Source organism: Halyomorpha halys, unplaced genomic scaffold (assembly GCF_000696795.3).
Source record: "Halyomorpha halys isolate HHAL.00 unplaced genomic scaffold, Hhal_1.1 Scaffold2320.1, whole genome shotgun sequence".
Taxonomy (NCBI): domain Eukaryota; kingdom Metazoa; phylum Arthropoda; class Insecta; order Hemiptera; family Pentatomidae; genus Halyomorpha; species Halyomorpha halys.
Window position 1 is genome coordinate 36803 of NW_027108099.1, and position 16999 is coordinate 53801.

General features: G+C 39.8%; 1 protein-coding gene across 1 annotated transcript in view; it reads left to right on the forward strand.

The window, feature by feature from the left end:
- Positions 1–6939, forward strand: part of LOC106691410 (nucleosome assembly protein 1-like 1-B) — a gene marked incomplete in the record, with an annotated part of 43473 nt that extends 36534 nt beyond the window's left edge. The window contains 1 exon segment of the mRNA XM_067046487.1: positions 6637–6939. Within this exon segment, the coding sequence (XP_066902588.1) occupies positions 6637–6924 (288 nt within the window).
- Between the last annotated feature and the right edge of the window lie 10060 nt (positions 6940–16999).

The following is a 16999-nucleotide window of genomic DNA, read 5'->3' on the forward strand; positions in this document are numbered from 1 at the left end:
TATGTTCCATCCGCTGATCTCATTCATCTGACATCGAAGTAACAGCTGACTCAGGCTATAACTTTATATATATTAGTATAAGAGCCCAAGAGGAGAAAAAAGGCAGTTATCTCACCCCAATTTTTGATTACTTTAATGAAAGCTATGTATAATTAGTAGTCAAAATTGATGACTCTGCCAAGTATAGGTAGGAGGAATAAAAAATGGGGGCTGTTTCAAAACCTTAAAAAAACATTAATTTTTCATTCGGAGCTCTATATCTTAAAAACTACCAACAACACTAGAAAATCTAAGAGAACATTATTTAAAGAAGAGTAAATTTGCTAAAATATGAGCCCTAATAGAGTTATTTAAGTTCAATAGTTTTCGAGATATAGCTTTTTAAAAAGCAACATTTCTTAAAAATGTTGTATAAGACGTACTGAAAGATCAGCAGTTAATGAATTTATTTTGAAAAATTTATATCTCAAAAACTATTTGATATACAGGTGTCTATTAGCACTCAAATTAAAGCTAGTTTAATGAGCTATAAAGTAGTTTATGATGTTTATCTTCGTAGGAGTAATAGTATACATGAAATTCGCTAAAATATTGATTTATAGTTGTATATATATGGATTATTATAAATATAAAGGAAGTGGATATATTTTTTTTAGTGTATATAAGTTATTGGGTTAATTATTCATTCTAGGAATTTACATTTTGGACATTTCGCAAGAATGAAGTGCTAGTTGTTTTGTTTTTTTCTTTGATTAATATGAAAGTTGTATTATTTACTCTCAGTATATAGTATCGCAGCTTAGTCGACAATACGTAGATAATTATATTATTTAACTTTTTTGATTTTATTATGTTTTCCCCCTCTTAATGGACACTTCCATATAAGAGAAAAACTATTTTCCTCATGGATGTTTCACGGTACATTAATAGCTGTTAGGTCTATTCTCTCAGCATGATTCCTCATCAGAGATATACCTCAAGCTAAAAAATATGCATCAATGTTTTGTTCCTCTTGGATTTTGTTTATGAAAATCAGATATCTTATATTGACATTAGGTCTGCTTATTGAAAAATGTCTATACACGCTGATATACAAAAATCTTAATTTAAACCTAAATTTATAATTTCTCAGCTTTAATGTAAACTTATGAACTAATATTATACAACCCTAAAAGTTTAACTAAATAAAAACAGTTAATCAAAGTAATGAAATAGTTGAATAAACAAAGCTATATCATTTTCAGTGTGAAGTAAATCATTTTTTTGTTTATATATATGAATAAATTACCATGTAATTTCAAATATGAAGCAGATGGTCAGGATCGTGGTCAAAAAGAACAAAAATAGTTTACAACTATTTATTTTCTGACATTTTGCCCCACTTTGTAGAGCTTCATCAGAGCTAAGAAGATATAAAAACAACTAAGAACATTTTGAAATAGTAAGATAATAAGATACAAAAAGGTATATTAAGGTAGGGGTAAAATTATCAAAAAATAAGTGAAAAGAAAAAAAAATACAAATAAAAGAAAAGAAGAAATAAAATAGTATTAATATGAAATAAACAATGATAAGAATAAAAAAATTATGTAAACTACAAGGTTAAAAATGTATAGGAGACACAATTAAACGCAAAAACAGAAAAGTAAATATGAGGAAACAAAATTTAACACACCATAAGACGGAAAATAAAGAAGTAAGTTGCGATTAAATAAAGGTTAAGAAAGGACAAATAAAAAAAAAAATTAATAATGATGATAATAAATGAGTAATGAACAGATCAGGACCACCCTCCTGTTCAAGTTGATAGCTTGGGGGACTTAGGCTGTAAATTGGAAGTGTACAGGAGTAGAAGGGAGGTGGCCAGTAATGGTTTTATTTTTGTTTCATATATGTTACGTATACAGGAAAGAGGTTTAAGAATATGGCGAAAAATGAAAAATAATACAAGAAAGAGATATAGAAATATGATAATAATAACTATTAGAATTTTCTAATTTAGGAAAAACTGAACAAATTAAATGATAAAACATGTAACTAATAATATATACCAATAGAAAATATAGTTAGGATAATAAAATTAATACAATATAGGTGTAATACAATAATTGTAAAAGAACTAAATAAAGAATATTGAATAAAAAGGTGTAAACCTAAAAATACAGAAAAACTAGACCATGATAACAATTGTTTTTTGTACAGATCGTGACAATAATAATTTATCTACATTTACAATAGTAATAGTTAAGACAACATAAATAACATGAAAAAATGTAAAGTGGAATAAGTTACTTTAAACAATGTGAAGTGAAAGTTTACAATGAAACAGTTAATGAGAAAGTTAATAAAAACAATGGATAAATTAATATAAGTGAATAAAATAAAGTTTAACAACAATAAAATATAAGTACAAGGTAAGATGTAAAATGAAGTACATAAACATATTAAAAATAAGTAATTAAGTATAGAAATGAGTTTAAAAAAAAATGTGATAGGATGTTAACAAACAAGTGAAAAAAGGATAATAAAAAATATGGGTGATGATAATGAAGCAGAACTGAGATTGACTCTGGAAATTTGTCTCCTATCAACACAGCAATGTCGTCGGCATATCCCTGCATGTAAAAACCTGCATCATCAGATTTGATCAGTAAGGTGTCAACCACCATATACCACAGGAGAGGAGATAACACACCAACCTGCAGGCAGCCACCAACGGGCTTCATCCACATCTTAGTGTGCCCTAGCTCTGATGTGAGCAATCTTCCTTCCAATATCGCGTTAATCCATTTGGAAGAAAGCTGTCCCACCCCTTTAATTTCCTTGGTTTAGGTATGTAACACACTTTCGACACTCCAACTGTTTGGAATATCACTCAATGCCAAACTGCCCCTTAGTAATACTAGGAGGTATGGTTTCAAGACTGGTAAAACTTTTTGTAATAAGGCCGGAAAGATTCCATCCATACCAGCTGATTTAAAAGGTGAGAAAGATATTATTTCCTATTACAATTCCTAATTGACAATCCTATTTGCCTTGGGCCACTTGTCATTTTCTTATTTCATTGATTTGTGTCATTTTCTTCTATCAGTACACACCCAGGAAAGTGTGAGTGTGCCAGAGGCTCCAGGGTTCCCACTTCAGAATTGGTGAACCCCCCTTCCATTGGATCTACTCGGCGTGTGGCTATTGTTATATCTATGACTTCCGCCCTCACCCTATTAACTAGCTTTGCTGCCTTTAAGGACCTCTAAGTCATGCTCTAAAAGAGACTTACCTCTCTGGTTGGTGTTCGTGCTCCCCCAGAGCCTATGATGAGCACTGGTGTCCATGAAGGCCACAATTTTATCCTTCCTAGCCAGCCCCTCCACCAGCTTCCTCTTCACATGGGAGATAAACAGATGTAATTGTTATCTCCCTATGGATTCTCTCTTTAAGGGCCAGCTTCAAGAGCTGCTCAGCATTCCTGCATGCTCAGCCCCATGATCCTATAAATAAGTAAGGTTCTTGTATTAATATAATATTATATCCTTACCCTTAACATACTGCTGTAGAATGTTACATGCAGTGATGCAGGTTCTCTTGCAGCAGCCTCATCTTTAATCTTCACTTGCCGGGGGGCACCCCACCCCCTGCCATGGACGTGCCCACTGCAGCCAGGCCTCCAGGTTAGCTTGTCACCACTAGCCTTCTGGGTCCACCAGCAGCCCATCATCCAGATCCACATTTTTTTTTTTTATCCCCCTTCCGGGCATTGCTGCCATACGGGGTTCGGCTACAGTGGGGTAGTGTGTTAGGATTGCGCATGCCACTGCTGCCAATAAACATTTTTTTTTTTAACTTTATTTTCATAAATATATACACAATTATCTGGTGGGACCATTTAATTTTTTTTGGGGACAATTTTTTAAAAAACGTGGTGCAGCCCAGCACTGTTGAGTGCCTTAAGATGAGGCTCCACCTTATCCAGCAGCATCCGTCCGGTACGTCCAGCACGCCTGGTCCGCATCCGTCTGGTTTTTACCTCCAGTAAATAGTCATTGTAGCGGGGTACCTGAGGTCCCAGAAAGCACCCCCTATACTGCTCAGCCCGTTAAGTGACAGAGTCACCCTATCCCTCAGGTATGCCAGGTGAGGGGTGGCGTCGAAGCCTCTCCTCATCCTCACTCCGAGGTATGTCGCCTTCTCTCCCTGTATGTCCAGAGTGATAGGGTGAGCCCTGTCCATGAAGCCTTTTAGGAGTATGCCCTGAGTCTTAGCTGCAGCCATACTCAACCTTATCACGCAGCACACTCCAACCAGACTGGCACATCTCTCCGCGTCGTTCTTCAATCTGGCTCTGCTATTTCCAGCCACAATGACTGCCAGGCCGTGGCAAAGAACCCTCTATCTTTTAGTTCTCCCTACAACTCATCGAACACCAACTTCCCCAGGCTTCCTGAGAGGCTGCCCGCAGGGTTTGGTTGTCGGCCCACCAAACCCTGCGGGCAGCCTCTCTCGACCTCGGAATAGCTACCCCTGATCTTCACACTCCTGTTACTAAGGTAACTACTCACGAGGGAGTATAAGTTGCTGGGGGTGTGCTGCAACTGCTGGAGTACGTGGGGCCACCAAACACTATCGAAGGCAGAGGATATGTGGAACAGTATCATCAAGACATATTTCTCCGCCCTCCCTTCTACATCCTCACGCATTCTCAGCAGCGCATCTGTTGTTCCCTTGCCATGGGTCGAGCCATATTGCGGTGGGTGACTGAGGCACTGAGGCTGTGCACTATCATATGCTTTAGGACCTTGCTAAACTGGGAGGATGCACATAGGCCGATAGGCCTTTGGCGATTCCTTATCCTTGCCAACCCCTTTGTAGAGCAGTCTCAAGTCTGCAATCCTAATAATTTAGTAATATTGGCCGCTTGGGTGATGGCGCCTGTCAGGGTCCATTTCCTGACTCTTCCTTCATCGGCACCACCTCCTCCCATTCTCTATCCACCAATATCCCCTCCAGTTCACTAGAGAAGGCTCTGCAGTTCCTGATCGGGTCACAAAGCCCTTTCCTCCGCTAGGGCTCCGCCTTCCTCCTCTACTACACTGAAGGCTATTACCCGGTGGTCGGAGCTTGTGTCTGACCTTTGGGCCCAGTCCACTATTTGCTTCGCCATGGAAGGCGTGGCCAGTGTCACGTCTATCCAATTCTGGCCCCTCGCACACACGAATGTGGGACCAGAGGGCTCATTCATAAAGACGAGCTGACACCTAGCCACGCTCTTTCATCAGTCTCCCTCTGGCATCTGTGCGAACCGAACCCCAGGCCGTGCTCCTTGAGTTGGTGTCGGAACAGACTATCACATTATAGTACTTGAGTACAACAACCTCCACAGCAGCGATACTGTCATTGGTATCTTCGTTGTTCCTTCTAGGCGGCATGTACAATGAAACAAGGTCCAGGGGAATTGCTCTGGCCAGCAATTCCAGATCCACCTGCCGCCAGCCCTCCAGATCCACTAGTAGTCAGTCCTCTGGATCCGCTCGTAGCCTGCACTCCAGATCCCCTTGTGGTCTGCCTTCTGAGTCGTCTCACACCATGTGATGCCCCACCTGCGCCAGCACGTGAGGCTGACGCCCGACCCGCAACCACGCGAGAGGCCACCACCCCACTCAAGCCACTCTACCTCCATGGGCTCACTAGCCTCTCTCTCATCCCTAGGTGAAGGCCTCCTCCTGGTGTTCACCTTGACAAAGGCCTTCCTGAAGTTATAGTTAATCAGTCAGCCCCTTCTTTCCAGAAAGCGTAGGCTGCTTTCCGGGATCTTAAAGATCCTGTAAAAGCCAGTCTCTTCTTCCTTGATGCCCCAGGGGTCACCATGCTGAGGTGACAGTAGGCGTTGGCAGGGATAGGGAGAACTGGGAATCCTCAGTGGGTACAGTGGGTAGGGCACTTTGGCCTGATTCATCTGTGAACAGTGGGGAAGACACCCGCACCCATCTCCTTCTATAGTCGTCTTGTTACCCTACCCATTTGCTCCCACCCCCAAAAAAAAAAATTAATTTTATAAAATATATTTGTTTAAATTAATTTTAAATAGTGTCCAAATTATTGTGGTTGTAAATTAAGAAAAATATTGATAATTAAAATATATAAATTGATAATGACATTAAAATAGTGTATCTGTAACATCATTGATTGGCTGTCTTATTTTGAAACATTGATGTTTTTTTTTTCCTTTACTTGACATGCCAGTCTGCAATATTTGTGAACTGATAAGGGTATTTAGGGAAAGGTTTTAAAAAAAAATTTATTTTTTAAACGTGGAACATTATTGATAGAATTGATTCTTATACAATATTAAATTGAAGGACTGTTGTTACTTTTAATTTTAAAAAGATGTAGAAACTAAAATCCCTAACAAACCTTGCTGTGGACCACATTAAAGACAGCCAAAATGCATTTAATATGAAATTCATATCTATATTTAAATTACATCACCTTAAAATTGGACTTAACAGACATTTACTCAGATAAAAACGAAAATCAGAATTTTATGAGATGTCTTGTTATGTGTTTATGGTCAAATAGCAAATAATTTTTTTTTTTTTTATGTATACCTACCTAACCTTAACATGTTTTCATCTTTTTCAGGGGTTTATTTTGAAATTCTTTTTTTCTACAAATCCTTATTTTACTGATATATGTTTAACAAAGAAGTATGAAATGAGGTGCTATCCTGATGAAAATGACCCATGGAGTTTTGAAGGCCCTGAAATATATAAGTGCAAGGTATATTATTTACTATTTCTATTTAATACATTTGTACGAGGGAGGGGGTCAATAATCTTTAGACATTTTTTTTTCTTTATTTTTCAACTTAATCTTTTTTTAGCTCAATACACATTGCCAGACTTCACTCCAATTTTCCTAAGCCATTAGAAAAATATGGTTTTGGAAGTTCCTCAAAATAGGCATTTGTTCGTGTGATGGCATCCTCATTTGATGTGAACTGTTGTCCACTGAACCATTTTTTAAAGTTTAGAAATAAAAATAAGTCTCTGGGAGCCAAATACAGTGAATACAGTTAGTGGTCTACTAATTTGAACTTAAATTCCTTATTTTTAGCCATTAAAACTGCACATGTGTGTACTCTTACATTATCTTGAAGGAAAGGAGAAATCATTATAGCAAGATTATTTCACCATAATTTTAATTTACAGTAAAGTTGCCTGATGTTTCAGAGGAATTGATTCAATTTTAAATTTTTTGTAGAAGTGTGAGTTGAGCTGATCCAGTTCTTAGCAGGAAAATCATAACTTGTTCCTTTCTTGAGAGTAAGCACTTCCTCTTCCTTGAACTTCCTCCATTAGAGGTATGACAGTGATTTTGGATAATTTGGAGCCCTCCTTAGTAAATTTACTTGCCAGTTCATTGCCTGTTATCCCACGGTGCCCTGCGTATATTTCACTTACATCTTATTTTGTTGTATATTTGTCAAAATTTAAATATAATTTTAAAATGAGTCCAAATCTTTTTTTTTTTTTTTAATGAGGACTTTTTTTCTTTTATTTTCTCACTTAGCCAGTCCAAAAACACATTGCAGTGATTATCCTTTTTCCAAATAATCGATTAGGATAATTTCACGTGCATCCTAGAAAACTGTTAGCCTTTTACAGTCCACTGTTTTGTCTGTTCTTCTCGAGAGTAGTAGTGTATCCATGTTTCCATCTACAGTTATGAATTATCGCAGAAACTCATCCAGATTGCAATACATACGCATCAATAGAGCCTTAGAGACAACTACACTATATTGTTTTTTATCAGTTGAGAGCACCTATCTTGCATATTTTATCATGAAAATTGAAATTATGATACTTTTATGGAGACAGTTCCAACATCCTGTCTTGTTCTCTCATTTCATATGCGATACCTTCTAGTTCGGCCTGCCACTCCCCGTAGGTATCTCATTTCCATTGCTGTGACTCTGCTTAGGTGCTTATCAAGTGGTACCCAGCTTTCACTTCCGTAAAGGAGGGGAGGTAGATATATAGCCTTGAAGATATGTACTTTAACATTCTTCTTTACCCCTCCCTCTTCCCTATAACTGTGTTGCAGAGGTGGTCGTATATTACATTTGCCTGCTTTATCCTATTGGATATCTTTTGGCCTACCTTTCCATTCCTGCTGATCACTGTTCCCTGGTTGGTGTACTCGTCCACCATTTCTATTGGTTCACCTTTGCAAAGTATTTCAATGTTTTCCTGTTCCCAGCCTAGATGCATTATTTTGCTTTTTCTGTCATTGATGGTCATTCCCTTTCTTTCGAGCTCAGCTTCCCATTCTGTTACAGCTTGTTGTAGGTTCTCTTTATTATCTGCTATAAGGACAATTTCATCCCCAAATACCATTAGCTGGGCCAGTAATGTCCTCATGTTCCATTTGCCAATAGTAGTGCGGGCTGTCCTCTGTTTACCCATTTGAGGATTTCCTCCATATAAATGATGAACCGGAGGGGACTCAAACTATCTCCTTGCTCTACTCCTTTCTCAATTGCAAAGGTATCGGACTCTCTTTCATTAATCCTTACTATTCCCTTGGAATCGTGGAAGGTCAACTTTATAGCTTCTATCAATCCTTGCGGGATTTTTTTTTTTTCAGAAAGAGGATTTCACAGTTCTTGTCTAGGGACCGAATCAAAGGCAGCCTTTATATCTATAAAAGCTAAGAAGATACTCGTTCCCACGATTTATCAATAATTGTTCTGAGAGAAAATATATGATCCTGGGTCTGATGTTGAAGCCTGAAAGCAGCTTGTTACTCTTCTAAGTCTTTCTCCACTAGCTCTCTCAGATTCTTTTCTAATATTGAGGTATAAAGCTTGTACACAACCTGGGATAGACAGATAGGTCTATAGTTCTCACATTCGTTAGGATTGCCTTTTTTGTGAATCACGACAGTTATGTTGTACTCCCATTCCTTAGGAATAGCTTTTTCAGCAAGTAAGTTCTGAAAAAGGCATTGCAATGCTTTCAATAATTCTGTTCCACCATATTTGATGAATTCAGGAATGATGCCGTCGCTTCCTGCTGCTTTCCCTAGTCTAAATCTCTGTACAGCTGCTTCCTCCTCTTCCTCCCATATTTTCTCATCATATTCTCCCCGTATTCTTTCTCTAATCATTTGCTCCTCTGCATCTCTAGAAAAAAACACCTGTGTATTGTCTCCTTTCTAAAATACCCTGGTCCCAGGTAATCAATCTGCCTCCCTTGTCCTTTACATTTCCTATTGGGTTGCTTGTCTTTCCTTTCATTGCCTTGATCTTTTTCCAGAAAACTTTGGTGTTTTCATGGTAGTTACTTTTCAGATTTCGGCCAAATTCCTCCCAGCTCTTTCTTTTTGCCACCCTCACTACTAGCTTGAATTCATTTCTCCTTCTTACATACAGTTCCCAATTGGATGGAGTCTTGTGCCTATGGTACTCCTTCCATGCTACCTTCTTTCTCGCCACCGATTCCTTCACCCTATCATTCCACCACTTGGATCTTTTACGTGCAGGTGAAATATTGGTAATCCCGCAGATAAAAGTAGCGGCCTCCTGTATGGCTTTCTTTATTTCTGACCATATTTTATCTACACCTCCATCCAGGCTGGTGTCCTGGGGTTTTGAATCCAATAGGTTTGAGTATTCCGCTCTTATTCCAGGTTCCTGGAGCTTCATAGCGTTGATTTTTTTTGTAGCTTCTTGGGTGTTTCTTCCTAGGGGGGAGAATTTGAGTATCTCCGACTAACAGGAGGTGGTCTGAACCAATTTCTGTTCCCCTAATCACTTTTACATCGGTAAATAGCTTTCTTATCCTTCGACTATAGATAAAGTAATCGATTATACTATTTACTTTCCTTTCTTCAGCGGAAAAAGTTATTTTAATTCGTTAATGTGGAAAGAATGAATTACTAAAGAGCAGATCATTGTCAACACATAAATCAATCAGTCTTTGCCCATTTCTATTCTTAGTGCGCTCATCCCCATGTTTTCCCATAACTCCATCTGCTTTGACGTAGTCACTCCCAGTTCTAGCATTGAAGTCACCCGTAATGATTCCTTCTCTGTTCTTGTCCTGGCTTTTAATAATTTCCCTTTCTAACTCAGCATAGAACTCAGTCCAAAGCAATTGCTTCTTCGGTGGGAGCATACACCTGAATAATGGCCACTTTTCCTATTGGTAATTCCAGGTTTGCCATTATTATTCTAGGAGATACTGGATCCCAACTTCCACTTATGCAAAGAGGCTGTTCCTCATAATCATCTCAACACCTTCCTTCGCCCTCATTCCTGCGGGAACACCAGAAAAGATGAGGACATGCTGTTCATTCATATATACCTCTCCATGGCCTTTTTTTCTCATTTCGCTGATATCTAGTAGGTCTATCCTATAGGACTTCATTTCCTCCACCAATTCCACCTCCTTTCCAGTCAATGTTTTAATGTTCTATGATCCAAATCTTATGTTGTTTCGAGCGCCACGTCGTAACCAATGGGTCCGTCCAAGTCCGAGGCAATTTAAGTTTCTCTGAATTATTTATACTTAACTACGGGTGATTAGCCCAGTAGAAGAGGCCCTGTATATTTGGGACAACTGGCTTCCCAAATATTTATGTCCCCTCAGGAGTAAGGGTGGCCGGGTTATACTCCCAGCACTGGGTAAGGGTCCTTATTCGTTATGTTCAGACCACCCCTCCTAGTAGGTATCCCCCATCCGCCACCCGGGGGACACGCTTCCTAGTGGACAGGTTCCACCAAGAGTCTTTCAGTTTTAAGCCTTTTAAATATAAGTGTTTAATTAATACTTGAAACGAACTTTTTTCAGTTTTTCTAAATAAACTAAATAGTAAATAATGAGGCTTGCTTAAAAAAAAAACTTTCTGATGCTTCAAGCGTCATCTCTAGGATTTTCTTGAACTTATTGACCCCTTTCCCCCTCGTATATTATAATTACTTTAATACAAGTTATAGTGCAATAGTTACAAGTAGGGCTAAGATTTGCATGTAATTTTAAATTTTTGTAATTGTAGGATTTTCATGTAATCGATTTCCAAATCTAGCGATAAATTCTTTCTCACTAACCTTGAATTTTTCCTGAATCTTTACCTCCTTCCTTACATTCTAACCCATTACAAACAATTCTCTGACACCTGACTAGATCCTCACATCTGTGGCACTCCTCTAAAAATCCACTCGTCTTCTTAACATCCTGTTCCGTTCCTTTCTTCACACAACTCATCCAGAATCCGTACGACCTACCTGTTAAATCCTTTACTCAAAAAGTAATATTATATCTTTATTTATACCTCCTTTTATTCGATTTTTTTTTCAACATAACCTAGATTCTATCCACTGGGACTCTACATATTTCTACGATTCCATTTACCCTATAAAAACAAAGTGGTTTTCACCTTCACCTTAAATCTTTTATCCATATTACATGCTCGTTCTCCTCTCGAAAACACTAACCTTATGCTCTCTGACTGAGTCTTTGTTGACCTTACGAAATAAAACTATTGATTAAAAGAAGAGAAGCTGTAGGACGTAAATTTTGTTGCATCCGTCTGCCACAGATTATGAGTCTTTCAAACTACCACATTGCTTGTGGTTCTCACAAGCAAACATAGAAACAGTATGCTAGATCCCAGCACTCCCTCTCCAATGCTCCTGACTCCAAATCCAAGTGGTAAATTATCCCTAGTGGAATCCACTAATCTCAGTTGCATCTCTCTTGCAGTCTATCCAAACAATCTTAACAACTACTTATCCTATGCTTCTAATCTTTTACCCCTATTGATATTCAACATCACAGCTTTAACCCAGAAAACCCATGTATCTTATGACTAATTCCTAACCACCATCCTAAAATTCCACATCAATGATTATGAACCTGACAACATCCCTCTAAAGCTTAAAATCCTGCCTCCTAGTCCTTAGTCCTGTACTAAATTATATCTACAATTTTAGACACTGTCACTCAGGGTTCGTCACTATCCTCCACACTATTTTTCATCTACATTTTTTTTCACTCCTCATCCATCACTCCCAATACCGTGTGTACGCAGATGATTTCCAAATCTACCCATCCTTCCCACCATCTGACCTATCAATAGCCACAAATAAACTTCAAGATGATTGATTTGAATTAGCCACTGGGCCGTAGAAAACAAGCTTAAGCTGAATGCAGAGAAGACCAAGGCTACTGCAATAGGTACTAATCGCCTCCTTAAAATCTTACTTATATCCCAACCTTGTTCCTAAATAATAATCTCATAAAATTCTATCCAACTATCAAAAACTTCGGAGTTACCTTTGATCAAACACTTTTCTGGAAAAACCATGTTTCCCATATCTCCTGTTCTACTTTTTCCATCTTAAAGCACCTAAATTAACATTTCTACCTATTAACTTTTGAAACCCCTGGGCTTATAGTCACCTCCTTGATATTTCCTCACTTTGACTACTGTTATTTGGTATATGGGGGGTGTCGGATTTAAGTAATCCGATTTTTGCCGTTATTTTTTGAATTTATATAAAGTCGGGGTCGAGGGTCTCATTTCCTGATGCCCCCCTTGCCGCGAACACCAGAAGATCCCGAAGACGCTGCGACTGCAATGCCGCCCCAGCCTAAGCATCATGCAAGCTAGGACCTGGCCTACCCCTACCATCACGCCGGAGTCCAGGACACGCTGGCCAGCCACCGAGGAAGAACTACGTCTTTTCAGACACTGGGTGAAGATTACATGGTTTTCACCATTTCGCCCACAGCACACCGTACACCTCGACGAGGGAAGCGGCCACGCGGAAGTTACCGCGACAGCGAAACTTCCAGCAGCCACCAGATAAGCGTATAATTTCTATTAGTCTATGAGACCCCACAAATTCTAATTTATTTATTGAGAGTTAAATTAAAACTAACACACTAACCTAATTGCCCCTCCAGGGAATTAATCTTATAAATTAAGAAAAATATACATGCTTGTTTTATGAGCAGAAAGTGTCTCACAATTTTCAGCCCCCCTTTTCCACACATTAATTATAATCACAAAATCACACTTGGGACACCTGCAGTATAGCACGAGCAGGTCCCGATGTAAACAGGGGGTGTCTCTGGGGAGCTCAAGACTTTACCAAAACGTTAAATAAATTAAATATGTATGATAGATAAGCTGATCGAAGATGTATATATAGAGGTACCGAAGGTTCTTTGAGCTCACAAACGTTTACCAGGTGTGAAACCTTGAAGCTTTATATACAGGAGTATTTTTTTCTTTTAAGAAAAATTTTTTTGTTGTTTTGTCATCTTCAAATTTTTTTACTTTCATTTTTTTTTTTTAAATAATGGCTGCTAATGGCAACGATATTGTTAGACGAGCAGTCTTGAACCTGGAAGCTTTAAATAAAAATGGGATTGAGTACACACCTCCCACAGAGGGGAATCCTCCACCACCAGTCTCTCTTGCAGAAGCACATGCAACAACAATAGAGTGGATCAAAGTACGAACTACGGCCGCCCAAGACCAGGAAGGCCGTTTCTGACCTGGAACGGTTTACGGGGGAAACACGAGAACTGAGCCCTTCATAAAAGGGGGTGACCGACTAATAAGCCGAATTGAAGTCTATCGAAAATCTACTCGATACTGAAGATGCGGTGGCACTAAAAGCAGCGGTCACCTACATTGTGTAGAGGAGCATCCTAAATAAGATTCAGGCAGATAAGGAGACCCATTGGAGAGTTATCAAGGAGAGATTAAAGAAGCCGTTCGGAGGAGGACAGTGTGCCCCAGAGAAGGAGGTATTCATGATGATTAGAGAGACAAAGAAACCAAAACAGTCTAGTGGGCAGTATGCTGCGGAACTCTTGGCACGCTACAATAGAATCGCTAATAAACTAAGTGAGATGATGGAAACAACCCAGGTACAGGATCGGATCCAATTCCTGTCCACTGTACTAACCACAAGAGTGCTCGTTTTTGGAAATTGCCCAAGATCTCATAGATACAAGCGCTGGAGAGGTGGACACCTAAATGCAAGTTGAGAAACCGGGGTGGACTCAGATAGAATATCGGCCAAGAAACATGCCAAAACCTTGGAGAAGGAGAGAACACGAAGATGGTAAAAGAGAGAGAGCTAGTAACACAGAAAATAGAAGGAGCCACGCTAAACCCAGAAACATTGGTCGGCGGGAGGACTGCAAGTGCCATGGGTGTGGTAAAACTGGACACCTGGTAGCACAATGCCCCTGCACCCGATGTTTTGAATATGGGACAGAAGAACATATTGCTCGACAGTGTCCCTATATGTATCGGTGGAGGGAGCAAAATGTGTCTGAACTGATGGAGGTCAATGCACAGAGATTATGGAGCAGGGGAATCTGTCGAAGGATGAACAGATTCATGAGTGAGCCACGGAAATGTCCGAGACCACAGGGACAGATACTGAAGCAGGAGACTATGAGCGAGAGGATAGCCAGCAAAGCAAGAGGAGGACTTGGAAACGGAAAGGAGAAGCAGCTAGAACACAAGAAGAGTTCTGAGGAGTGTACCCACAGAGGGGCTGCCGCACGTTGGAGATCAACCATATGAGAGGAGAGCACAGAGGTTTTCTTATAGTAGAGATAGCAGAAGTGAGATGTCTGGTAGACACTGGTAGTTCCAGTACTATCATGTGTGGAGACATTGTGTAGTGGAGAGAGATCACACCGGATTCAGATATGTCAGTGTAGGTTAATCACCCTGGGTGTCCCTTTTCACCGAGAAGACTGTCCATGAGATCCCACTGAAGCAGGACAGGGTGACATATGTAAAGGAGAGGTGATACCCACAGGTACTATGTCACCACATCCGGGAGGATCTCGAAAGTTTGAATCATTATTGACAGTATGTCTCCGTACAATAGTCCATTGTGGGCTGTTAAAAAGGAGTACCGTAAGTAAAATACTAAGAAGTAGAGGGTCGTGATAGACAACTGGAAGCTAAATGAAAATACTATAGATGAGAAATATCCGATCCCCAGATTCGAAGACATTTTGGACAGGCTAAGCGGGGCGACGGTATTCAGCTCATTGGACTTGAAGGCTGGGTATCATCAAATTAAAATGCACCCTAATGATCAAGATAAGACGACATTCACTTTTGAAAGGGGTCACTATTAGTTTACAAGGATGCCGTTTGGTCTCATAAACACCCCCATAACCTTTCAGTGTTTGATGGACGAGTTTCTGAGAGGAATTGATGAATCCGTCTGTCAGATTTACATGGGTGACCTTGTATTCAGTAAGAATGAGGTTGAACACGTGCGAGACTTAAATAGCATGTTCTAGAGAATAAGACATTTTGGGCTCAAATTGTCGAGGGAAAAGTCTGCGCTGGGGCAGGAACAAATAAAATTTTTAGGCCACATGATTTCTATTAAACCAGACGCGGATAAAGTTTCAGCTATTCAGAAAATGGCAGTACCTAGTGGCATAAAACGAATTTGGAGGTTGTTGGGGACTCTAAATTATTACAGGAGGTTTGTTCCAGAAATGGAAGAGTATCTCGTTCCACTCAACAACCTACTCAAGAAAGGCAGGAAGATGATCGTCACCCCCGATGATGGAGGACAATATCAAACGGTGCATGGAGAGGTTGCAGCAAGAGCCAGTACTAGCTTTTCCAGATTTTAATCGGCAATTCACGATAACCACAGATTTGAGTGAGTATGCGCTAAAAGCGTTGCTGTCTCAGGCGGAAAGTAGATACAGCACGATGGAGCGAGAACACCTGGGAATAGTGTGGGCTGTCGATCACTTTAGACTATATGTGTTTGGCAGAAAGTTCAAGGTACATACTGACCACAGACCACTCCAGTGGGTGGATAAATTGAAGGAATCGTCAGCCAGGCAATTTGCTGGAAGGAGCTTCTAACACAATATAACATGGAGGTTTTATACAAACCGGGCAAAGAAAATGTGGTGGCTGATTGTTTGTCTTGAGCCATAACCATGAAAGCCGTGGAACAAGAAAATGGGGAACCGTCCGGTGTCATGAGACAGTTTTTGCGGGAATGGACGCCTAGAGAGGAAGATCAGGATGAACAGGAAGAAGATGGTAGGGAAGAATCTTGGAATTACAGGAGTTTGGCTGAAGAAAGACCCGGGTACATAGAGGAAATGGAGGAAATAATCAATGACAAGAAGAGACAAATTATTTAGAAAACGAAAATCACTGGAATGACCAAAATTAAACATACTGAGTATGGGAGAAGTAAAATAATGATTATCTGGTCGCAACCAGGCGTGAAGAATGACCAGATCTGTAGAATGTTGAATAATGCTTCCAAGCTTGAGAAAAGCATCACCTGTATGTTGGGAGTGTAACCATTTGGAAGAAGATCAAGCGGCTATGGCGTAATGAACAGATTGGAATGGACAGGACATTCGTCTGTTGCAAACTGATGGTGGAAACCCTTTTGGAAGACAAACAACAGCGAGAAGTCACCTTAGCGTATCATGAGGGTAAGACAAATCACTGCGGAATCCATGAAACTATGCAAGCGTTTAAGAGAAGGTACTTTTGGTGGGGAATGAGGAAGACTATATCAGAGGTTGTAGGAAGCTGCGAGGTTTGTCTACGCACTAAGCACGACACACATCCATCTAAAGAAATCCAGGAGGAGACATCTACCACAAATGCAACACTCAAAGATTTACAAATCGACACATTCACATCGAAGGGGTACAAATGGCTGACCATGATTGACCTCTTCAATAAGGCGGCAATGGTGCACCAGGTGCAGGATAGGTCCGCTTGTGGTTTCAGTTCTACGGAGTTCCAGAACGTATCTCATTGGATAGTGAAAGAGAATTTGACAACTCTTTGATTTGAAAGGAAATCAAGGACTTGGATGTGATATGGTACCTCAACACACCAGGACACCCCAAAAGTAGTGGAGACTAAGTGTGGCTTCATGGAATGCTGAGCGATCACCTTC